Genomic DNA, 27,015 nt, shown 5'->3' with positions numbered 1-27,015 from the left:
TTTGTGCTAATGTTGCAGACTTGCACCCAACATGGAAAACTAATTAAAAAGATAAGATTTTTGTGTGGTGGCGTATAGCTTTTCTGAGGTGGCATTGGTTGCAGGAGGCAAGGGCTGACGACAATAGGCCTTTGACAAGGAGAACACGGCAATGTCGCGGTCGTTGGCCGATGGCCAGTTTTGCATGCCTCTATGAGTGTCTCGAGGGTTATTGTGGCTTTTCAGGGTTTCCCCTCAAAGGCTTTCTGATGCTGCTTTGTGGAATCTATGTGAAGCATCTTTGTCGTGACTGAAATGCCAGTGGAAGCGCCGTTGTACCCTACATGGGCATTACATTGAGCCATAGCAGAGATGGCACTTTTGCCTGTAGCAAGTAGAGGAGTTAGTAGCACAACAAAAATAGTGATTATACAGTCACATGGATTGGTTCGATGAGCAAATGTATCACTGAAGAATACTGTTCGCTGCTGGAAAAATCTGAATAAACACTGTTCACTTTAATTAACTTTAGACCAGTCCTATTTTCTTTTAGATAATGTTTGACTGCAATAAGCTTTTTTCTCACCACAAGAAATCCCCAATTCTCACTGGCTAGAGCGTGTGTATTGCTATGAGATAGAGATTCTCACATTGCATTATTATTCAAAGTGAGAACTAATTTCAGCTTCACCTAGTTAAACATTTATTCCATTGCTGACAAAGATGGCGTCAACACAAAATTATAATTTAATGTTTGCATTGCTGTAAAAATCTAATAAACCATCACGTATTTCAATCACTGGCATGTGGTTACAGTATAAACTGGACTGAACACCCCAATCTCTGCTGTTATTAAATATAAGACATTACAATGGATTGTTTTGCAGCAAATCCAGGTATGTCTTGATAGAGATATGTCTTGACATTTGTATCATCAACAGCTTTGCCCTGCTTATACAGTAAGTCCCTGAAGAGACACTGGTATAAATAAAGCAGAGGCAGACAAACGCTTTGGAGAACAGAATTTGCGTATAGGGTAGTTGGAGTTTTTCCAGCTGACCTTAGGTCTCGTAAAAGTTCCATAATTATTGGCTCAGAACCTGCAGGGTTTTTTTTTTTTAATATATATTTGAGCTTTGATCTAGCATCTCCTGCCAAAATCTCTATTTCTTCTTCATTTGACGTTTTGGATGCATTGACTGTATTTATGGCATGCCTCAGTACAAAATAATAACTCAATATTTTGTTTCCTTTTAGGTCTGGTAAAAATGAAAGCTCCCATTCCTTTTCTGATCCTGCTTCATGCTGTTGTGGTCTATTGCCTGAAAGTGGTGTCGAAGAGAGGCTCAGGTAAGTCTTTTTTACTACAACTACTGTCTCCTTCTCTTCTAATACAGGGCAGTTCCAAAAAACTGAAGAGGAAAAATGCTAAACTTTATTTAGACTCTCCTATGTATTTAATGCTACAGCTAGATTAATTGATACAGGCATTTGATTTCTTGGAACCTATTGAGATTTCAAGAGAGCACATACCAGTGTTTTAGTCAACAGCAGAGGGATCGGTCATGATGAAATACAGAGCTGTTCCTGAGGCAAATTGAATGTACTTGATCAGTGACAAAATCCCTGAGTTTAGCTGAAGTTAATGAGGCTTCAGTGATCAGAGTTAGTCAATTCAAGTGGGTGTTCTCCAATTTTACTTTTTTTTTTTTGAAAATACCCATTTGGTTTAACCAATTTAGACTGCTGAAGCATCATATTTGCTTCAGCAAAGCTTTGAAATACATCTCTTCACAACCAGTACATGGAGGATGAATTAGTATAGCAACCACAAACTCTTTGAATATAAATTTGTCTTCTGATTAATCTGTTTTGACTTCATAAGTAATGCTTTTAACTTAAATATCCCTTCAAAAGAGTTATTTTAATTTTTTTAGTTGTGTTTTTTCCATGAGGTTTTGGTGTAATTGAGAGTTCTCTCAAACGCACCACATGACCAAAGCAAGTCTCAAATTGGTCCTCTAGGTGTAAAGGCTAATGAATGAATGTGTATGAGTGAGTTACTTTCTGCATCCATGAAGCACTTTGTGTCTAAGAAAATGAGTGTGGCCTTTGAAATAGTACCTAATTATTAATATGGTTGTTGCTGCTCCAGACATTGAGAATAATTACATTGTGAAAGAGGACAGAAATAAGCTAGAGGAGCATCTACAATGACTAACATGAAGGAAGTATTTTACCAGTTTGCTTTTTTTTTTTTTTTTTTACTATCCAGAGGCTGCTTGCATCTGGGTTTTTACCCATGCATATTAGACACAGGTGCAGGAATGGCCCAATGCTCATCAAAGGGTTTTCTGCTTTTCCAGCAGAAGTCCCTGTGGGCTATCTCCTAGGATGCTTCACGAGCCATTGCCTGGGGCAAGGATTTGAAACGTGTCCACTGATAAATGAACACCCCATTCGAGCCAGACCCCTGTCCTTTGTTCCATCGCTTTTAAGATTGTACGGCTTTATTAGGAGTCATGTTGGTTGCAAGTTAGAGCACCATTGTAAAAAGGGATTCTGGGCAATGAAAGCCAGTCTGAAACTGCATTGCTTTCATTTTTTATGGAATGGAAAGTAGCAGCAGGGACAGGAAGGTGAATATCCCAGTGAGATAGCAGGTATATTTTCAAAGGAGCGCTTTCCAGGGTTAAGAGTTCAGTTGTTTATGTGGTTGGTTTGGTCATATTTTTGACTTACACTCTTATGTAGTACTCTAAATTTTATTTGTCTCCCTCTAATGAAAAACTGTCATCTGAATTTAATTCCACGTCAGTCAGAATTATGAGGTCTTGCTCTTCATCTGTAATTCAGAATATTCAGGAATATATGGCTATCCAGTTGAAAAAGATCAACCAAATGACTCACTGAATATCTAACAAGATGTGACAAACTGGGTCTTTGTTTCTACTTTTGTAGGAGAAATTCACTGTAGACAAACAGCCCTGCAAGTGTCAGCCCATTAAGAGAAATTAAATGACGTGATTGACTCTGTCAGGGACAATAATCCACTATCACACTTGCTTTCCCTTCCGCTGGGCTCACACTTACAGCACATACGCCCACACACAGGAAAACAAAAAACAAAGCAAAACCCCCCCCACACACACACACACACACACACACACACACACACACACACACACACACACACACACACACACACACACACACACACACACATACATTTTGGAAACCCCTTGCACTGTTCCGCCTGTGCACCGCTATCATCTGTAGGTGATTAAATTCCCAACACCCGTCATTGAGTAATGCTTTGTCTGCATTTGTACTCGGGGTGGAACGGTGCAAAAACATACAATGCATATCTGCCATAGTAATCCTCAGCATGCATATGTAGGAGAACATATGCATTTGTCCTCTGCTGTGGTTCCTCTTTGTTAGAATGCTGATATGGCTTAAATGGTTGAGCGAACAGAATAATTATGTATATTTTTGCTTAATACAGCACATCAAGTTAGATGTTGAAGTAAAAACCGCACTCTTACACTGCTGTATTTTATCAGGTTCAATCCATGATGTACAATTCATTCCAGGAGTTACAACAAATGTCCTTCTACATGAAGTGTCTTGTGGCTACATGAATTTTGGTCTATTCAGGCAGTTGTTCATGTAGAAATTGGTGTTTTATGACTAGTTTTTGACCTTTAAGTGCAAAACGATGAGTGGAGAAATAACCTCTTTGCTCTTTTATTACAAATAAACTGACAAATGGGATCTGATTTGATGTAGCTCTGAAAGACTGTCTCCTGTTGTGTAGTATTGTGTGGTGTCACTGTATGAATTTGTGTGCTGCTTTTGTGTAAAGTGTGAGTGAAGTGAGCAAAACACGACACAGAACGGACCCAAATAGCAAAGCAGATCACCAGTATGTCATTTCAGTCTTGGCTTACAGCAGGGATTTGGAAATCCCAGTCACTTGTTTGTAGTCGTTTGTGGTCCGAATGCAAATCGCAGTTTAACATATATGTGTGACGGCAGAGGTCGAAAGATTAGAGGAGTGGGCTTGTCATTTCCCCAATGGGAAAATCTGCGTGGGAAAAAGTGAACAAGTGACACATCTCCTGTTTAAACTGGCCTTAAGCAAGACACTTAATGATTTGCTTCTCCCTGTAGAGCAACAGTAGAAAACATTTGTCTGTGGTTGTACAGATGTGAATGTACAGTAAGGCCTGCAGCATTCCTGGGAAAGAACAAGGTGGTTGTTAAAACCTTTTTAAAAGTAATTTAAAAATGTGATTATTTTGATAGGCATTACTGTTCCAGTATTACTGACTGATTATATAGTAGATTTACAAGCGACCGCCCTCCTTTGTTTACACATACCACATCAATCATCACTTTAGTGCCAAATTGCTGACATTTAAAGCTGAGCTAAGCTAGAAAAATTATACTAGGTGGTTAGTATGTCTGACCTTTTGACAAAAAAACTGCATGTCCATATAGCATTGGATTAGAAAAATCTCCCCGGTCACTTCTGGATAGTCAAAAATAAATGATCCCTAACTGAATGTGAGTGATCCATGGACAATGTGTAGCTTTGTTGGTGTATTTCTGAAACACTTGCTATTATTCGGCATTGAGAAAAAAGATCCTGCACACTGAAAATAAGTTGTGATGGTGTTAGTGTCTTAAACACAGAATCAGCTCCCTTGTTGGCCACTTGTGCTGCATGATACAATAGATGCTTGGAAGATGCGTGTGAGAAATCCTTAAAAGTGGCCGTTTGGTTCCTTAGCAGTGAGCTGAATGGGGCAGAATTCTCCTTCTGTGCACCATGCAGCTGCACTTTATTTGATATGAAATGGAAAGTCAAGAGTTCAAGTCAGGTCTCACGTTAGACTCCGTTGTAATAACTATGCATTTATTCTTTTTCTTACCTCTGAACATGGATTACAATCAGAGTGAGAAGGAGATCCGGAGGTTACTGAGAATCGCTTTTGGCAGACCACAGAATATAATAAAAAAAAGCCATGCACACATTTTAAAAAATGACAGGTTGAACATTTCCTACATTCCTCAGTAATTCAAACATATTTCATGGTCATCACTATCTATCTGAATAACACTGTGAACTCTGCTGTGTCCTTTGCTGTTCAGTTTACTCCATGGTGCCACTTGTACTTCCCAGACATCATATATCCCTGTTATCCAGTAGGATTTACTGTGATACGTCTTGCTTAGGAGCAGCATGTCTGTTGAGGGCACACTTGCTGTTTTGAGAACTGGACCATGTTGTTCCTTTATCACAAGGCCCACATGGCTAAAATGTTGGCCCTTGAATGACCTATCTTTCTTTCCTGGGCAAAACTTGAATAATGCCTAGTGTATTTCCTCTGAGTCTATACTTGATTTATTGTTCCACTCATTTGATTTGTGGGACAACTGAAAAAAAAATGTTTTATGTCCCAAATCAACTCAGCACTGTAGAGTAAGGAAACCATTCTGAAAAGCGGCTGTCAAGAGTTATTGGTCACGGTTGAGAGTTAAACCAGAGGCAGCGTCACTGACCATTTACCACTATGCACACTGCGGGGACTCTGCCTGTTCACAACATTTGCATATCATTTTCATAAACAAGCTTTTTGGGTCCACCAGTCTGAAGCCTCTGCATTTTAAAGTTAAGTTGTGCAATCCAGGAAACATTGGTGTTTTCTATTCACTAAAATCGCCCCTTAATAAAACTGTTAACACATGTCTGCACAGTGAACACTGATGACAGTCGTAGATTCACAATCATATTCCTTGACATTGATTGAGACAAATTTAGCCTCTTTCCTCCCCTCTGCTGTACAGTCATTAGTTCCCATTTTTTCACCAGACATTGATGAGTCCCCAGACAAATGATGCTTACCTTTCCACAGTCCCCCAGTAATTCTAGCGATATATTACCCATAACACTCACTCAATGGGAATGCATCAGTCTGTTACTCATGCATATGTAAAAAGACAGTCTGCGACATGTATTCCCATTTGGAAATGGAATACAGAATCCCCTCTCTGCTTCTAGTTTCTATAAAGGATGGTCCGAGGGCCTGGTGTGTCACTCTGATGAAGAGTAGCTGTAAATAAAAGACGCCATTGCAACAAGACCTTGGTTCCCATTAGAGAGCAGCCGCTCATCATCCGTCTCTCCCTGTGTATTTATCTACTGCCGCTATAGTCGGTCCACAACATATATTTTTTCTCTCTTCGCAGACTTCTTCTTTCCGCTCTCGCAGCAGGAAGAATCAAGGACATCTTGACAGTCAATTAAATTTACAGTCTTCACACCCATCGTAACACACAACTCTGGGAGGATGTCAACATTAATATGTCAGTTAAAGGATAGAATCTTCCCCCCACATTAATGGGGCTATTCGCAATTTGGCCAATAATAAGGCCCTTCTTAATTGGATAAGACAGTGATTCCTAACAGGGGACGTCAGCGTACAGCATAAATTCAATTATGGCAAGCCACTTGACTTTGTAATTGATATTAAAGGACGTTAAATATGACAGGAAGCTGTCAGCAAGAACTTTGAGAGAAAGAAGGGGCACAACAGTAGCAATCCTTTCTACTGTGTCCTTTTTTTCACACATGAAAACTACACGTTTAATAAAAAAATGCATTCATTTTTTTATGCAGAAGTGCCAGCAGATCAATTATGAGAGATTGTCAGTGATAATAGCTTGCATTACTTAAAATTAAGTTACACAAAAAAACAAATCTAGGAATCTTTGCAAACACAATTTCAGGCAAAATGTAAGCTCTCTCACCCTCCCTCTCTCTCTCTCTGTCACACAAACATGCACGCAGAAGCACACCAATCTGTGCATACCCTCGGTTCATCTTCCTTCAGTCAATACCACATACCTGCCACAAATGTTGAATGATTGCCTATACTGCACTGCCTGTTCATAGCGGGGGAGATTGATCACACACATGATATTAGAAATGAAATGGCTTGCCACATGGAGTTGTTTTCCCTCCCACTGCTCAGCGAAGGAGAGAGAGAGAAGCTATTCAACAAGTGTGCCAGATATAGGCCTCTTGACAACCGGAGTTACTATGGATATGTGTTCTGGGTTGGAGACACATGCCCAAGCCCTCCGTGTGAGGTGGATGACGATCAATCACCTGATTTATGAGCGGAATAGTCTCTCTGTGGCCTGTTACCTGACCTGTAATAATGTTACAACACCACAGCAATTGAGAAAAAATGCCAGGAAAGGGTGTCAAGGGCTGCGACCGGGGCGAAGAGCCGGCATGTAGCTAGGCTGAGATGTTTGAAGCTCAACTCAACTGTCACTGCTTCCGTGCATGGATCAAAAGTTGTATCTAATTACAGCTAGTTTTATTTATGTGATGTTCTTGGGTTTAAGGCAAAAGGCAATGTTGAAAAGTGTCACCCCACAGGCGTATGAAGCCTGTGGGGTGGTTGGATTTGGGTTTACTGAAATCCAGATTTAGGGAGTGTGGGTGAAGCTGAGATAGGAAGAATATAATTAGGTGAGACAGCTGCCACTCACTTAGATATGACCCCAAACATAATTCTCTTTTAGCCTTTAGCTTTAAAAAACAAAACAAAAAAAACAAAAAAACACAAACTTGACAATCACAGCAGACATCAAGTGAAATAAATAATTGCAACCTGTCTCTTGTGGGCACTTAAGGCACTTAAAAAAAAAACACTAACACCTCGTCTTAGCTTGAACATGTCATTTTCACTCTGCAGTGTCACAGATTTTTGACATATTTGTTTTCAGTCTAGAGCAGAGCTTCACTTAGCTTTCTCTGGGAAAAAAAAATAAAAAAATAAATCTACAATATAGAGTGGGACTATAATCAATTAATAGTGCAATAAAGTGCCTGTGCATATGATTTACTGGCCCAGAAATATATATTTAGTCTTAAATTACTTTTTAAACTTTGGTTTCAGCCTCAGTAGTTGCTGCTTACTTGGCAGCAGTCTTCGTAGCTAGTCAAGTGTTTAAGTGTCGACATGGCTAATGTAATATGACAGGCTTACATACACACTCATTTGATGTTTGGCTCTAGTTCACTTTCATTTTTAAAATACCTGATGTGGAACTATGAGCAGGATAAGATGTTTTTAGTGACTCTTTGCATAAGTGTTCTGTATGTTATTACTGTTTGCATGATTAGGATGAGGTTTCGAATGACACTAACTTGAGTCCATAATCTTTGGTACTATTTAGATATGTCCTAATTTACCCCTGTAGTGGTAGCAGTAGTAAGTACAGTGGGAGAGGCAAGGTATTGACTTGAAGTTATTTTAGGTAAGTGATTCTAGGCTACAGAAAATATGTTAACTCTAGTTTTTAAAGCTAATCAAATTGAAACTTTCTGAAACTCCAAGCTGAAACTTAAAGATTAACATTTCAAAGTACATGCAAATTCTTTGAGTGAAATACTTACCCACCTTTATGTATGGTGCTTCTCCCCTATCTGTTCATTGTCTCGGAAACCTCAACTGTCTGCAGGCATTCAACATTAAAAACATTATCTCCATATTAATATTTTTTCTCTGAAAAAATAATACGTTCATTTGAAGCTCCCTTAGCAATTATTCAGCCCACTTTAACAGCTGGGGCGTTTGGTACCAATTTGAGAGATTATATGTGTGGATGATAATGAGCTTTAGTCCAAAAGAGGATTTAAACATGGAGAAGGCTGGCCAGTGCTTAATTTAAGAAAATCTGTCTCCCAGGTTTAAGGAAGAGGACTTTTGGGGGAAATAAAGCTACCCAGAGGAAACAAAAAAAAACAAAAAAACTGTAAAAATGAAAAATAAATAACATTTATATAAGGTTACAGGGCAATTTGGACATAAACACCAATGGTCCCAGAAATTATTTTAATTCCCCTTGACCTTGGTTCTCCCAAAGATGAGACACAGGGGTAAATGGAGCTGTAGTCTCTCAGTACTATGCAAATTGCCTGGAGGCGGTGATGTGACTGTACCCAAAAATATCACACATCTTAACCCGGGGCTGCACTGCATGATTAATCCATGCGGGTACTCCTACTTTCCCTGCATGTATCATCTGTCTGTCTATTTAGCAGTCTTAGCACATTTTTTCCCCTCTCTCTCTCTGTCACCCTGTCTGTCTTGACATTTCACCTAACATCTCTCTTCAGCCTCCTGCACATATGAAGTGATGGTTATTGCTGCCATTGATTGGTTACTTTCTCCCGGAGGCCAGACAGGATCACCGGGGAGTCACATAAATGTCTCACAGAATAATTAAAGCAATACACTGATGCCCAATCCCATAATCATCATTTGATTCAAACTGGTTGAAACCACCAAGCTGTTTTCACCCCAAAATTGGACCTGTTTTATTCTTGTTAGAACTGCTTTCTGCAGCAGCACATGTTATTTCTGTTTGTAGATCTAATTTGAAAATGGCACCCTTCCTAATATGCAGAATGGAGACCAAATTCTGTGCCTGCCCTTAAATTACACACCTGCGTATCTGTTCGAGTGGAGTAAGATTGGGATAAATGATAGCTCACAGCCTCCTTGATAAAAGGTCTATCTTGAGAAGCAAGAGCGTTCCTTCCTCCTGTTAAAAAAAGAAGACCGACATTGAGTTTTGTGCTGTCAATTGTGGAAATCAAACAAAGTTGTAATTTGATTTCCACTTGTCTCAGCCTTTGCAATCCCTCAGACATTTGCTTCCTTTTTCCACCAGTGTTGTGACTCTTAGAGTACATTTGTTTTCTATTGATTGTAGCGCTAACTTTGTATAAGGCTGATGCAACTCAGTTAGGTTTGATTTCTGAGGGGAGTTCATTGATTTGTATGGCAACACTGTCTCTTGTCATTTTCTAACTCTATCAGCCTCTACAATTAGGTTCATATTTCACATGCTGGTTTCAAGATCAGAACCAGCATAAAACCTCAAATGATGTTGTATCAATAGTGCTTTTATGAAAGAAAAGAGGAGATATCTACCACTATATCATGCTCTCAGTAAAATATACCAACATTTCTTATAAAGAGCAATCATGACTTTTTCACCCTTCTGTGTACAACAGAATGTGTTGTATAACCAAGGACTTACAGCTTTACTATGGGATCATTTCTCTTGATTGATGGCTTGAGACAAAGAGATTATCTAGCCTTTATTCCCACAAGACTGTCAGTGCTTCACTCACAATACTTAATCCCAAGTGTTTTGTTGCCATACAAATATAAAAGGTTTTTGCAGGAATGATGATGGTGTGTTTGTATTTAAGGCAATGGTTTGAGTGTTAAGTCAATTAATTGCAAGATAGGGCACTGAGCAAGGATGTGTATTACAGACAGATGTTCAGTACAGTGATGTGTATGTTTTTTTTTTCACAAACTGAGAGTTTTCCCTCTAAGTGCATGAAACTTAATTATGAATCTATTAAAACGGTTGATGCAATTTTCCTTGTTGACTGTCACAATCCTCAAACACAACAATTGCTCACCTCTGTGATTAATTATAATTATTAACCTGCCCTAGAGTCCTCTTTATTACTTTGCAGTTTATTTTTCAATCATTTTTTTTTTTCAATAATGAGTGGAATAATCTGCAGAGAGGCTGAGACATACCAGTGTGTTCATTACAATTCCTTGTTTTGTTCCTTTTGTTGTTTTCAGCATTGTTTCATGAGGTCTTGTCTTAAACTTGAGACATAGAACTAAGTGCATGTATCTCAGTCCAGCCCCAGTACTGAAGGAGTGGTCTTTAGAAAAAATTGACTAAAATCAGTCGAAGACAACATTTGTAAAATGTGAAAAAACATGTTAAATTGTCCCTTTATTTCTGTGATCTCACACTACCTGTCAAAAAGCAATATGTTTATTGGTTTATGCATGACCTTCACTTTGCAAGTCAGTAGTACTTCAAAAGAAACCTGCATTGCTTCCATTACCTGACAGGCACCATCCCCCTGCCTAATTTGCATATTGAGATGTGATCTATCAGGCTGAAAAAGTAGATAGTGATTGTAGTGATAGTAGAGTGTTTAATAGGTGTAAAGTCACATAATCAGATGTCCTTAATCAGATAACGTATCCAGACAAAGGTTTAAATGGGGCTCCTATGTCATGCTAACATGAACATATTTTGCTTTGAGATTATTTCCATCAAATAAGGATCAGCAGTAAAACTATTTGACCTTGTAAAGCAAACATTTGCTTAATAGGACTGGACTTTGAAATATTCTGATGACTGATGATGTCGCTGATGGGAAGTTTGTGGCCTTTTCCTGCCTTCAGTGTCGCCGTTGTGAAAGGAACTGCACAAATTGCGATTTTTAATTAGCCAACCCTCCACAATAGGGCTGTGGTCGCTGGAGAGGTGACGTTTTGTGAATGCAGGAAGTCTCCCAACAACGTAGCATTTTATAAGGCTGTCAAGCTCTCTCGCGTCAGCCAGGCACTCAGCGTGTGGCCTTTTTCAGTGTTCTTTTATTGGAAAGTTTGAACACATCCTCTGTTACTGTGTTCATTCCCTGTTCACAGTCTCCCCGTCGCTCAATGACAGCTAAGAACAAAAAACACTGCTCTCTTGTTCTCTTTGTACATTTTCTTTCCTTTAGTCCCCCCCCCTTTCTTTCATTCTTTTTTAGTCAAACTGGGATTGGTCAAAGCACAATCAACCTATTTCTGCAACAAGCAGAGGCACAGTGAATCCTTACAGGTCTCAAGGGAGTCCTGCCAAGTTTGGGGCTTTTCGGTTTTCTTTCTTTCTTTTTTTTTTTTTTTTTTTGCAAGGGAGAAAGGATGTAAGCTCACTCGCCGAGGAGTACGCCTTTGTTGGTTGCAGGAGACTGACGCACTGCAGGAGTTTTGGAAACAAACCAGGGTGACTCTATTCTCCAGACCCTGGCTGCTTTTTTCACCACTGTTCTTTACTCTGAAGATACAAGCAGGTCCCATTCAAATCCTACCACTTAGCATTTTTATTCTAATTAGCAGGGAATTACCAGGTATTCCCCCCATAGGGAAGTTTGTCATTTAATCCAATGCTAAAGCAGCTATTGTTTAAGAAGAGAAATGCTGAGTTAATTAAGATGCACCAAATTTGCTTTTAAGAAACCATTCTGCTCAAAATTCAGCTCCACTATTCCCTGTAAGCACACCTTGTAATTTTATTTGACACAATTTATAATGAAGTTCTGTCCCATATTTCCCTGTCATGTTTATTGCTTGTGTTTGATGTGGCGCATGGTTGAAATATTTAAGACCTCTTATTTACAATTCTCCAGGGCCTAAAAAATGGTAAGAGATGGCAGATGATTTCCCAGCAGTGCAATGATCAATAAATTCTACATATTAATTAAGTCCCACTGTCATCTCCAAGGCCTCTCCCAGGGATAAGCCTCTTGCCGGTCTCTTATCGGCCAATCACAGAGCAGTTTGGCGCTGCACACCCACCCCCACTGTTCCCCTGTGTTCATGAAACAAACATTTGATCAGAGGTGCTGCAACAGAAGTGTGTGTTGCTCAGTGAGTCTGAAGGCATGAGGGGGAGGGGGCAAGCATTATCATCTGTAATTTACAAGAAATGTTTTTTCATTTATTTCTTTTTTATGACATGTAGTGTCAGCTCTGTAAATGTGAAAAGTTCTCAGCTGTGGATCAAACAGCCATGAAATGCTTTTACGGCCCGGATGGCCTTCTAAAACGATTAGACTCTATTAAAGTGTGAAACATAAATAAAGGAGATTGAGAACATGGCAGATTTCAGTCCTGGGGATGCACAAAAAGAAAACTGTAGCTTTGTATTGTGACAGTGCAGAAGCTTAGGCTTCCAAAGAGCTTCAAGTCTCTGTTAGCATCTACAGAGGCACTACAGATGTTAGTAGGCGTTATATCTCTGTATCCTGCCAGTAGCCAAGCAACACGGCATGCTGTGACCCCATGATCCCAACTGTTTCCGCACTCTCAGCACATCTATGCATACAAACTCGCTTTCCGAAACGGGATTAAAAATTATATTCTTTGTGCAACCTTTGCCTGTGTTGTGCGTGTGATCTTGCCAGAGGGTAATTAAACTATTTCTGCTCCGTTCAGCCTCTCAAGGAAGTTCCCCACGTATATCATCTGACATCAAAAACACTTAAAATAAATCGATGTATGAAAATGCAATGTTCAGGCAGCCAATTAAGTTTGATTCTTGAAGTGTTAGCCTCTGAGCGTGTGTAATGAGGCCCATAGCTTAACTGTGAAGTCTGCTAGCTGCTGTTTGACAAAATGTTTTTTTTTCTTTCTTTCTTTCATCCACATAGAGCCTAATGAGTGGTGTATCGTTTCCCATCAACACATCAGATGATGGACGAGAAAAATAGCTTGATGAATGATGAACACCCCCTTTACAAGGGTGCTGACCTTTTTATTTATAATTTTATCCACACCTGCCAAGACAATTAATTAAAAGGAACAGTGATGATTATTTATAGGCGATCATTAAGCCGTTGAATTTACTTGAAACCTAGGTCTGATTTGTCTGTCCACGTTTCATCTTACATCTGGCAAAACAGCTGGGAAAAAGGCACAACAAAGCTAAACAGTTTATGGTAATGACGGTTTGATTTTTGACAAGTCATCACAGTTCCAGCCCAGATGTACTCCTGTTCATTTCCCCTCCAAAAAAGTATCCAAATCCCATTCTAACACCTTTCATTTGCTCGGCATTGAAATTCAAATATGGCCTGATTATAATGTGTAATGTGCATGCCACCCTCAGCGATTTTAAAAGCGTGTGATATAGGCATGAAAAGGGCCTCCTTTTGCTGTTCGTAACGCTCTCTAAGGCTCTCTGTCGCTTTTTTGTGCACCAAGTGCCTGGTCTTGAAAAACACAAGGACAGCTCAGGATTATGGTTCTGTATGCGTCTTTCATTGCCTTTAATATGCAAATGAAAGATTAGCTTTGGAAGGAAACTGTTTGGTATGGGAGTTATTTCTACCAGGAGGTGATGCTAACCATTCACACCTTTTCTTTTAACACACACACACACACACACACACACACACACACACACACACACACACACACACACACACACACACACACCCCCTATTCAGAATCAGACTTTAACCATTTTGGCAGGAAATTGCATGCATACACATGTATCAGGAAACTCTCAATTCTCATAAAAGCACATTCATTAAGCCTATAACATATAGAGTTCATAAACTGCAGCTGCTGACATGTAGACAAAATGTCAGGTTCTAATAAAATGACAGAATGTTATTAATTTAAGTCAAAGGCATGTGTCAGTGTTTGATTTGAGCTACATGGCTAAATTAAAATGATGACTCTCTGCATGGCTCAGGCACATCAAACAAAATAAGAAAACTACATCTCTGCATTTCATAGCAAAAGCCAAATGCAGCCGGGTAAATGACTTTGGTATTACACTGTCAGAAAACCATTTCAAATGTGCCATGGGAAGCAATTCCAGCATTTCTTTTGATCTCCAGTGCGGAGGGGAGGAGGAAAGATTAGGAAACATTTCATATCATGGAATTGTGATCCCGGCATTAGAGCTATACAATGCTCAACATCTATAATTGAGTGATTTAAATGACCTAATTTCTGTGTGTGGGCTACCTCTGCAGTTGTAGCTGCGTCAGAACATTTAACCCTTTCAAAACTTGCTTCAGGCTTACAAATGATGGATCCATGCACCAAGTAGAGCACCATCTATAGGTCGCTGCTTCACTACCTCCTCTGTATGCTTGTTAAGTGACCCAAAACTCTGTTCACTCATGTGTGCTGGAGATCCAGTGACCACCACTCTCAGCACAATCTGACACTCAAGATTTTCCTAAACAAACTCCTTCAAGTCAACAATTTTCTGCTATGAAGTAAATATAATTTAAATGGAAAGCTCAGCACACATTAAATCAGCATTCAGGCCACACACACCTCTGTTGTTTGGAATATTGACTATGTGCACACACACACACATGTTGAGACAGTGAGGTGCTGATTATCCAATCAAACGTCCGTGCTGACCATGTAGAATTGATCAGCGTACATTTGCTTGGGGCTGACAACCCAGTGGGCACTCATGGATTCTCCGACTGGCTCAGAGGGGGGTTCAGGATTATTGACTGTTGGATAAAGGAACTAGAGAAATCTGCAGAATAGAGTCACCAAATAATTGGATTAAACAAACAAATTAGCATGCTGAATGTATAATCAGGACAATGAAGAACCTGAAACACTTCCTTCGTGGACGGTTTGTGCCACTGAAGAATTGTCTGTCTGGATACCAGGTTTTCTGTCTAATTTAGATAAGATTAATCGTCCAGCAGTGAACTTGAGAGATTGTCAAGATTTTTGCCATTTATAACTTAAAAAGAGAAATAACAATGATTTCTAGTAGCTTTTCACGCATGTCTTTCCTTCTCCTAATTGGTCAGTGTGTGCACATTTTTTCCCACAGAGGTTTTGTGTGCACATCCACTCTTAATGACTTTAACATAATGAGCGTTCTTGCCTTTCAGTCTCTCTCCAAGTCGGCCAATGAATCAAAACATAGCCCGTCTGTGCATTTGGTGAGCTGGGGAAATTACTCTGTTTTATATGTTCCTTGACCTCTTTCAGGCCTACAGAATGGAGTCAGTGTGTGCCTGAGCAGCCTAATCGGGTTGACAGAACAGTGTCTTGCCTCTTGCTCACATGCATGACATCCAGCTCTTTGACAGAATGGCCTGCCTCCGCAGTCCTTTGGCTGTCGAAGGTAGTGGCACTTGAGCGAATGTTCAAACAAGCGACCATAGACGCTTCGATGCTGTTGACTTCACCAAAAGCTTTTTGAGCGTGTGCACTTTTATTGTTAAGTTGTAAACACTTACAAACCAAACCAACAGTGGATGAAATGTGGCTCAGAGTTAATGAATAGATTTTAATGGACACTCTAGGAATGTGTTTGTTAATTTTCTGTCAGTGTGTGTGGTTTTAATGAAGCTGAATGAATTGTGCATCGGGTTACTGGTGCGTGCAGTGTGATTATGTCGAATATGTTCTCTCCGTTGTGTGGTGCCAACAGTTTAAACCAGGCTGTGTAGGTGGAGAGTTGGTGGGCAGAGAGGAAGGGCAAAAGGAGGCAGAGGCAAAGTGGAAAGTACGCGAGGCTGGGCTTCATGAATTCATTTCCCCTCTCTCCTGTGTCAGAGGGACCTCGTCTGAACCCATTACGGCGGTAACAAGGTGACAGCGAGCGGTCTTGCTACGGGTTCTGGCCTCCGGAGCTGTCTGGCTGCCCGTCTATGTTAATTAAGGGAGAGAATGAAAGTGTGAGGTATGGGGACACTGTTAGACAAAAACGTTTAACTAGATGGCATGAATAAGGAACAGAGTTTCACTCTTTCTCTCAATTGAGTTTGCAGCTCTGAGGTAGAGCCAAAATGGACACCAATTCATGTTGAAACCCTGATTCACATATTTAAGTGAGGTATACAAATCTTACCACAGGCACTCAGCAGAGCATGAATTATTAAGACCCTTTTAGGTTTGTCATGTTTAATTATTTTAAGTTGGAAATATTGACCTGTCTCATTCCCTAAATCTATTTTCTTTGAAAGAACAAGTCATTGTGCTCCTCTGGAATAATGCCTCGCACCAACAAGGTTGAGAGAGTATAAAAGGAATAAAAATGTTTGGTGTGTTTTTCAAACGGAAAGCCTCTTTCTGTTCTCCGTCTTCCCTCTGCTGTGTGAAAAGTGGCGTCATTCTTCAGCGAGGGAAATGGCATTGGCGAAGTTCATGGGAGAGCGTTTTTTTAGTGCAAAGTAAGTGGGCGATCAGGAGATGTCATCAATTCCAATGCATGCCAGTTGCCACGGAAACAGAAGTGGAGAGGCTTTTCTCAAGGATCCTGTTAAACATTTAGAGTGTGCATGGCTCGGTGAGAGAGTGAGTGAGTGAGAGAGAGAGAATAAGAAAGAGAGCGGAATAGATGTGTTGTGGACGGCAGGCAATTGTTCATCTTTTCATCTTTTTTCCCCCCTTTTGATTATAAGCTTAGATTATATGGTTGAATTTGTGCAATTGGTTTTAACTTAAATGTTCAGTTTCTATTAACCAAGCTGCACAGTACAGCTCACAAACCTCCAATTTACCTAAAGGCATCATTTATATGGTGCAGTTGAATTTACTAACTCTGCCAATATATCCTTAATATCTTAAGTAGAGGTGAGGTGCATTTTAAATGATATGAATAGTAATGGTGTGATTTCTTTGTCTTAATAACCTCTTATGTAAGACAAATTTTAGATTAAGGGAAAGTTTAATTACACATCCTTGTTAGTTTTCCTACCAGTTTTGACAGACACAATAGCAATCGTGCTTATATTTGTGTGTGAGCTTAGACCACCACCACCAGACATGGCCTTTATCTGCACAAGTGACCCAAGCTGTGACGAGCTTGGCACAAAAGCACAACAGTTGTATGCTTCCTCCTGATCGAGGAGCCCTTCTCCAGTGGTAATCTCCCAGCAGACAGGCTGTAAACGGGAAAAGGGCTCTTTGCGGTAACGACGTGGGCTCAGCAGATAGGAGCTCTGTGTAATTCCTGTTAATTACTGTCCAGGAGGTGATAAGACCTGGTTGGAGAGGCTAAGAGAAGAGATAAGGAGGATCAGGGATTCGCCTGAAGGATTTTCCAGCCGCTGTACAAAAACAGTCCAGCTGTCCAGAAATTGCCTAAAGTTTGAAGCTGGTCTGAAGTGGTTGTTGTTGTTGTTGTGTTCACTCACGGAACTAATGGACAAAGTGCTTGTTTTGACATCCATTTATGAGTGAAGGACAGTGGCAGTGGGTGAACTGTAGATTTTATCTATTAAAGTATCTAAAATGGTTTTCCCTGCAGAAAACTGGCTTGAGATGGTGTTGTAATGTTTCCATTTGGTGTATTGAATGAATTTCCAAACAGGTGGCCAAATACAATGTGATAAGATTAATTTATATTCACTTATGAATATTCTCAAGAAAGTGGAACAAGATAGTCAAAATACCCCCAGTCCTGCATCACATCTAATATATGTTTCCATCAGCCTTTCTTACATCTCTATCAATTTTGTGCATTTTTTAAATTTCAACAAATGAATCCCAACTCAAGGTCTAACAAGTGCTTTCAAAGTTAAAAAAAGAACTGTAATGTTCAAAAAGCAATCTGTTTGCAATATTTAGCTAATTAATTTCCGTTTATTTGTATATTTTACATTTCTGGCATTCCTCTGTCCTTGCTAATTCAAAAAAAACACATCAAAACGGGCGTATGGAATCACACTTATAGTGCACTTGAGTAAGACCATTGATGCCACAGCAAATATTCACAGCATGACTTGAGGGATTTTCTTTTAAGAATAGTTCAAAGCAATTCACCAAAAAAAAAACATGAGCCCTATGAGACCCAATTCATTTTTTTGCCACATTCCAAGCCTCCATTAGCATGCGCCGGGGATGAATCTTACAAGTTGTCAGTCACCTCTGCTCTACCGTGAAATCAGACCAAATCCCAGTTGCTGTTTGTGTGGTTTTCACTGTGGAGACATTGCAGCATTTAAGCAGACCTCCGACCCGATAACAAACAGAGCAGTTTGTTGGAGTGCTCAGAAAGGAACCAATAATGGGTGATACTGTATTATAAAAAAAACATGGAGGCTGATGAGAGAGGACAGTGTGTGGTTTTTTTGAAGGAATAGAACCCTACATGGTATACTGCAATGGCTCCCTGGGGCTTCAAGTACAGGGATATATGAGCTCATATTGGAGAAACGAGGCTAGTTGTCTAAATGCATTACTGTAATAAAACCTGTAAGGGGGAGTGGTGCTGTGTATCTGCGTGTTGACCTTGTTAGTATTAAGTTCTTGAATTGCTCTCTGGGGTGTGTGTGTGTGCTGGCAGAGGCACCAGCGGTCCAACTGTTAACTCCTCATGTCTTACTTTTTTTTGGTTTAATTCTCGGTTTTTTTCCCCCACTTATTAACAGCTCACCAAAGAAATTGTCTTCTTCACTCGGCAGCCCATCATTAGCTGCCGAAGCATATTTTGCACTTGTAGTACACAGAACACCAAGATACTAATTACCTTTCAGTCACCAGTGAGGCTGGATTTTACCCCCTACTTCTCAGTGAACAGTGGGTGCTGTAAAGAATCTGTTTTAGTCAGGCATTTGTGGAAGTGTCTATACAAATTGTGAACAATGTGACAAACGTTCATCAGTGTGATAAATGACAATCAAAGAGAGCTACTGAGAATATGCAAATTTCAGTGCTTAGAGATCACAGCATACCTTACTCTTGAGGATTAGAGAACACACAAAGTTTCTCACAAGTAGGAATAAGTAGTTTGTGATTACAGAGGGATCTTTATTCATAAAAAACACACAAAAAAACACTAACAGTACCATTCATTCTGCAGCTAAAATAAATTTATATCCCAAAACGGTTCTCCATATCATCATATACTGTGATTAAATCAGTCAAACGTGGCTAACGGTCCTTTTATTGTACCACATTTTAAACAACACAGAAAATTAGATCTACTTGTCTTTTTTAGTGTTAAATGAGTATTGTGATCCTTTTTTAATAGGCCCATTTCATCTCAGAAAGCAATGACATTGGCCTGAACCTTTATTTCCAACTAAGTCCAAATTTTCATAAAATATTTTTTGATAGTACTGTACCTACAATTGAATATGTTTGATTTAATCACAGCCACTCCAGTCAAACGTTGTGAACCAGAACCTCATTCGGAGCCACTGCATAGTTCAACAAAGCATTCCACATATTTATGACAGCCATACACACCACCAAATCCTAACAATCGTCCACAACTGAAACTCATTTCCTTCTCCTTGCCCTGCTGAATAACGACCGTGAAGGAGAGGATAAGATGGGACAAGGATGGTAGTAGGTGGGTCAGTGAGGACGAGATATTGAGGAATGTGTGTAGAGGCTGCTGTGATGTAAAGCAGAATAGAGGGATTCACTCAGAGGGAAAAAAGGACAGCGAGGAAGGATGGTTCGGTAACTTTCTTGTCTGATAAACATGACCCAGTTTCCACAAAGCACATTGGTAAACGATAAAACTAAAACTGACATGTACTTGCTGAAGTTTTGAAGTCATCTAAAGGTGTAGTGGTGAAGTTTATAAAGGTCCTCAGTGGTAAGGTGATGTAGTATTTGTGTGTGTGTATGTATCATACATTTTTGAGAAATTCATTCTTTGCAATGCAAGCACTGAGGCAAGAAACAAAACCAGGCCCATGGTGAGGAATAACTTTACAGATGCTGATACCTGGCAAGAAGATTCCATTTCACTCTTAATGCCTCCATGAATTTTTCTGGTGCAATAATGTAACAGTAACGGGAGTGTCAATCTCAGCAGGCTTTAGTAATATTTGGTATGCTGCAAGAGATTGAATACTTATTTTTTCGCTGTGATGCTTAGCAAATGTCAATCATAGTTTATTATCTGCATTGTTTTTTTATAGCACTAGCTTTCAGTATACAGCTAAAGTATGTATGTCATGCCTTGGAAGTGAAAATTCAGTATCCGCTTTGTTCCCGTTCAAGGCACCCAAGGATCTGTAAATCTGTAGATGTGGAAGACAAGCAGATATAAACCAAATCTAATTTTCCCATTGCAGTATATAGCCATTTATACAGCTGTTGCAATTATTCCTCTAATACATAAACTCCCTGGATTTGACCTTACTGTATATATTTACATAGGCTTAACTGTAAGAGCCTTTCCAGGAACTTATTTAGGGATTTGGAAACTGTAACTGTGCTTCAACTACAAGAACTACAAGCATTAGTTTCTGTTTGTTTTAATCTCACAGGTACTAAAGGAACCTTTGCTTGTGGCACCTTTTCTCACAAGGTTAAAGTTTAGGATTCTGATAAATCTCATTTAGTTTTTATTAGCCAAGGTGTCTTTACAAGTATAGGAAAGGTAAAATATGTTTGACATGAAAATGTGTCAAATTTGTTAATATATTCATTCAACAAAGGCTCTTTTTAACACCTTTGGAAGTAGCAGAGGCCATAACTGCTTCAGTGTCACTTTAACAAGTGTGTGATGCCAGTGTTAAGGGCTGATTATGTAGATGAGGCAGCGAGCAGGGACCTCTGAGGAAGTTTGAGAGATAAAGGGAATGGTGGGGGGTACTTGGATATTCCAGAATACATCCCTGCTTCTCATGGTTCTGTCATTTTAAGTGACAATTTCTCTTTCTTGTTTTGTAGTACATATTTACTTTAAAAATATTCAAACTAGTGATTGGGATTTTAAAGCATATTTGATACATGCGAAAACAAACTGCAACACAAACCTACTGCAGCACAGAATCTGAATTTGTGTCATGTCAACACAACACTGTTTAAATTTCCCCTGAATGGACAATTCTGATGGCCCACGTTCAGAGGTCTCCCCAAACTATGTAAATGAGTGCATCTTGTTTGTGTGGAGCAAATATTGGGCAATAAAATGATGCAAAGACAGGGGAGAAGTGATGTACACTCTATGGCCTTCCTGCCCCAGAGTGCTCTGTGAATTATTTATGAAAGTGCTGACAGAAGAGGAGCAGGTTCAACAAGGCGCGTTTCTCTGGGGGGCAACACCAGCCGACAGTCAGGTGGGGCTCAGTTTGTCTTGCGGCCTCTGGATTTTAATGATGGTCCAGTGGTCTCGTTATGCGAATCTACAGTATAGCTTTTCTCCTGTGTCAGCTGAAAAGAGTGGTTGCGTGCGAATCTGTAATCTCTGCTGTGGCACTATTCCCCCAACCTTTTTTTTTCTTCTTCTTTTGGTTATGTACTCTAACACCATCACTTCTGCTCTAAGTTTTTGCCTCTTATAGCATCCGTCTGTTTTTCTTTCCCCCTTATCTTCCACATTTGGCACACTCATCTCTCATCTTGTTTTTTATACTTCCCTCCTTCAATATGTCTATTTCAGAATTGCTATCATCTCCTCTGTCCGCCTACTCCCCACTTTCATTGCATACATCTCTTTCTGTCTCCTCCTGCACACTCCTAACACTATCAATGATGATTGACAGTGCATTAAACATCATGTAAATCATCCCTCTTAACCTACATTAGCTAATTAGAAGTCTTTCTAATTCTGTTCTTGCGGTAAAGCCGAGAAAAAAAGGTAGGTTAGCCATGAAATCCAGTCAGTGATTAAATCATGCTATCAAACATTTTTTCAGATTTAATCAGTACTATTTTTAAAAATGCAGACAAACATTATATAAATATACACCATTTTAAATCATAAAACCATGACTTTTCTTTCCTTCTTTATAGAATCTCTCATTTTATCTATATTCTATAAATAATCAACCAAAGCTGAGGTAAGTTCCCACATCTTTGCAGCAAAATTTATTATGAATTTTAGCTATTAATGAAAATACTACTCAACAAATACATGTTATTCAGGTGGGTTTTGCCCCCGTTGAACGTCACATCTCTTGTTTGACTGGAGCGCTGTAGGAGTGCTCAGTGGCAGGTTCACTGGTGAAATGGCACTTTTGGGTGAGAGAGATTAGCCTGTGAACCTTAAGGAGCCACCCATAGGATTGTACCAGCAGGCAATGGATGTGGCTGCTGCCGATAAGACATAAAAACACTTCAATAAAACTTTCATCCCCTTTTATAATAGATTTTTGTTTTTGTTTTTTACTGTTACAAACATCAGCTGTCCAAAAAAGTTGAATAAGGTCAGCAGCATGATCCAGAAACTTTAACTGTGTTTGTGACATTCAGCGAGTTATTGATGGTTTGTAATGTAAATTCTATTTTTTTTTCTAAATTAAGCATCTCTGCATCAAACCAACATTTTTTGATTGTTTTATTCTACAGTCATGGCTGTTTTATTGGCAATTTGTTAGAAATATGACGCAGGACTCTGATCTTTATTTTCAATCCTCTCCATTTTATTTCACACATACATCAGAAGTGAATACACTGTTAGATCTTAGGTTATGGTGTTGCTGTTCATAATGAGGAATATGATGGTTGGTTTGATTCTAACTCATAAGAATGTAGAACAAAGCTTGTAACTACAAGCACATGCTTTTCTTGAAGCCAGTCTTGCATTGCAGAATTTATTCAAGCTACTTTGAGCTAAACAATAGATATAAAATTGAAAATAATTGTACATAAATAAAATAAAAAAAGAGAGGGAGTAGTATTTCCTCTCAGTTCATTAGCATTATTTCATTTATGCTGCTCTTTACACAAATGCATATTACATTGTTGTCATGCACAGCAACTGAAAAGCTAATTTCTCAATGGCTTCTTCTTCACATCTTGAAATTAGAAGAAGGAGCTTGTGTTACTCTTGTACCGAACCCGCCTATCTTTGAGTATCATCTTAATGTAAATCATAGCTATCAAGAAAGATTACAATTCACATTCCGCAGCCCTCTGACACCAAACGGAGCAGTGTTCTTCATAAGTGTGATGCTCTTAATTAAAATTTGTATCAACCTCACTAAAATGGTGCTGCCATGGTGACAGTCTTGTTAAAAGTATTACTTGATGTGCTTACCGCTACAGATTAAGGTGTTGTAAAATGTTGGTGTTGTGATGACTCACTCTGCCTTTATATCTTGCTTCTATCTCTCTTTCTGTCTTACATTTATTCAGTTTTTTTTTCTCATTGTCCTCGGCTGTCCTTGTTGCACACACAATCATATATGTATGCAAATACACTTTCATGCAACAAGGATTTTGATGTTACCAGTAGTATCCATATTTTCCCCTTTCTTATAGAAAACCGTTCATATTTATACATAACAAGTTCAGATTTTGATACAATGGAGACTCTCCATATACCGTCCCTTAAATCCCCTTTTTTAAGCAGCCGACAGAAGTGGCAGCTTTCGACAGTTACTATTGAACATGTACGACCAGACTCTTCTTATGACCCCCCCCCCCCAATGCATTGCTCCTCCGGGCTGCTGCATAATCTGACAGCACCTTCGCTTATAGGTCTTCTAGCTGTCAGACTCACCTCTCCAGAGGATGGACACATCACAGGTGTCAGCAACAAGAGTTTCCGCTACCACCATCTCCCCCAGGGGCTCACTTGTCAACAGGAGCAGCACCTCCAATGTTTGACCCCAAGGGAGCAGAGAGAGGAGAGGGGCGGGGAGGGGGGGGCATAGAGATAACTGTTGCTAGACACAGGGTAGGTGGGTTTGGGGGAGGGGGGCCAACATGTCTCTCCAATGGGAGCATGATGCTGGTATGTAGTCTGGCTGTCACTGAGACTGTGGAATTGTGCTAAGTATCATAAATAGGTGTGAGCTGATACATAGTCCTTCCATCTGTCACTATTTTTAATAGGTTATTTAAAAATTACAGAGGTCCCTGCCAGCAATCTAATCTCCATAATCAGTCATTAACCTGATCCATGAGACACTGATGGTTAGAACTAATTACAAAGACCTGTGTCTGTCTTTGCTTTAGTTATACAAATGTGTCAGATGTGGTCCCAGGCAAAAATGAACAGGTAATAGCTGGGGCACAAAGGTTTTTGTAGGGGAGGTTATCGAGGAGGCTAGCTTGACTAAAGAGGAGCTCTTTGATGTAGGTCTTCAAATAAAATGGTAATGACACACTTTCCCCAATCATAATTTCATTAACTACCATGGCGTTCAGTACTTTGGTCAGGTGGTCAGCCAATTCAGCTAAATACTTTCAATCATAGGCTCATTAAGTAGCAAACCAAGATGATACTTGTGTGTATGTTTCATGTGCCTTGTAGGTTACAAATATATATATATATATATATATATATATTTTTTTTTTTTTTAAAAGGAATGTCTACTTACAACCTCTCAACACAGGTTGACTATAAGCTGTGAGTGGATAAACCAAAAAGTGATTTTTTTTTTTATATCATAGATCAGAGAGGGGACAAGTAGGGGGGGAAACAGATATGGAGAAAAGTCAGAAAAAAAATCCAATTTTGTGCAATAGAAATGGCTTTTTCTTATTTTTGATCTTTTTCATTATCTCACAACCACTCAATTTTATCTCATGACCCCCTGGGAAGGTCCTGGGTCCAGGTTGGCTTGCAGTAAGTCACGCATTGCCAAATCACTGGTATCATGATGCCATCTTTAAATTGTGAGTCATGTAATAAACATCCTAGGGTGAGTGAAGCTGTGATTCCCATTACTGTTGGTTAAACATAGTGGTTGTGTTGGAGTTGTGTGGTTGGGTAATGTATCAGGAATATGTGGAGTTTCTTAGCCTCTTTGGAGACATAATATGCCAGAGTGTTTTCCTTGGTTGGAGCTTAATGGCTTGTTTGTGTTTGAATCCAGCCTGAATTTTGCTTGCTGTGTTTTCTTATCTCTTGTGTTTGGTACGAGGTCTCATACAACCCTGTTTACATGGAGGCAAAGTCGTGCGCTTCATATCCCCACTACATTCCTCTCTGAAACCTGCCTCAAATTAAAGTCACAACTTGGGTATGAACTGCTCCATTCAGCATTACAGCACAAATTCCCAACTGATAACAAAGAATTGTTCTTCTGTATCACATTTCTAACATTATGGCCAAATCTCGCTCCCTGCAGTGCATTTTCACAGCATACATCTTATTATTTCTGCACTATTCCACAGCGATCAGATATGTCACATCCTTCCCGAAAATCCCCAACTTTAACCTTGTGAAAAAGCTTGCAGATTGAACTATCTCAGCAGTTCCCAGCATCTATAAGCTGACAGAATGTCTTCATAGCAGTTCAGGGCTGCTCCATGCACATGGATCTATGCTCCATCCGAGGGTTTGAGAGGCAAGTGTGCAGCGTGCGTCCACATGTACGCGCAGCAACTCACATATATGAGCACACTCTGGTGGGAAGCAGGAGGCCAATTATGGGATACTGTGACAAGAAAAAGCTGTAGGGAAGCCGGTGTCCCCCCAGGCAGGCCACAGTGCACCTGACATACTGGCAGCATGTCCACTGACAGTGATAGAAACCCTGTGATATATCAGTATGGGAAACAAAGGCACAATGGAAACCTTAAAGCTGTTGTGAAGGATATGTTTGCAGTGTTTTCTCAGCAGACAGTATAATAAGATCATATTGAACTGTGCTGCACTGGGCTCACTCGCCCACTCACTGTGTTTATTGAGGTAAAAATTAACCCACGTTTTCTCATGAGTCTCATCTCTCTGGTTAAAATCATGGCCAGTATGTATGAGTCAAAGACATCAGAACTAAAAGTCACACTTATGGTAGGATCTTCGTCTAAAGAAGCCAAAAGTAACTTTTGGCAAAGCATGACTAAGCATGGCTCTCCAGTGCTGAATGCAGTGACACCCAAACATAACGATGTAAAAAATAAAAGCTGTAGTCTTACATCAGCAAGTAGTATCAGCCTCCTCACCTTTTGATATTCAAATGATACATTGTCAGCTGAGCTTATATGAGTAAAGCTGTTTGCATTGCAGTATAATACAAGTCCTATGAAATGCACATTGTGGATTCGGATTAGGTTTCATGCCACTCTCATAATAAAGGTTGCTCTTATTCTAAATGCATAAGGCATCATAAGGCATCTGAAAGGCATACGTGTTTCGGCAGGGACCATCTAACAAAATGCACTATTGATCTGCTTCTGTCTAGGATACAGTGTTTTGGAGCTTGACCCACACTGGGGGCTAAAAAGTCAGGATATCTCAGCCACTACCCCATTGATTTTGACCGTTCTTTGTTCAAAGGCTCTGTACATCCACCCAGGAGTTCTGAGTTATTCTGGCTGATTAGAGCTCTGCTCAGGGTGAAGGTGGGTGGCGCCATGCTGGGATTCACATGAGATCACTAGACTCCATGTAACAATACGAATGAAAAAGATGTATGGGTCTAACAGGTGCAAGAGATATGTCAATCAAGCATAGTAAACATTCAGGGTGTACATAATATCATATTAATACAGA

At 39.7% G+C, this 27,015-nt stretch overlaps 1 protein-coding gene across 1 annotated transcript in view; it reads left to right on the top strand.

Moving 5' to 3' along the window:
• The first annotated feature begins 1,242 nt into the window (after positions 1-1,242).
• The window catches only part of LOC133976389 (interleukin-1 receptor accessory protein-like 1), a 224,658-nt gene continuing 198,885 nt past the window's right edge, over positions 1,243-27,015 (top strand). Inside the window, 1 exon segment of the mRNA XM_062414587.1 lies at positions 1,243-1,329. Within this exon segment, the coding sequence (XP_062270571.1) occupies positions 1,248-1,329 (82 nt within the window). The 5' untranslated portion in view covers positions 1,243-1,247.

The sequence above is a fragment of the Scomber scombrus genome, chromosome 24 (genome assembly GCF_963691925.1).
Source record: "Scomber scombrus chromosome 24, fScoSco1.1, whole genome shotgun sequence".
In the NCBI taxonomy this organism is placed as follows: domain Eukaryota; kingdom Metazoa; phylum Chordata; class Actinopteri; order Scombriformes; family Scombridae; genus Scomber; species Scomber scombrus.
The sequence above is the reverse complement of the archived record's forward strand: the minus strand, read 5'-3'. Positions and strand labels throughout refer to the sequence as shown.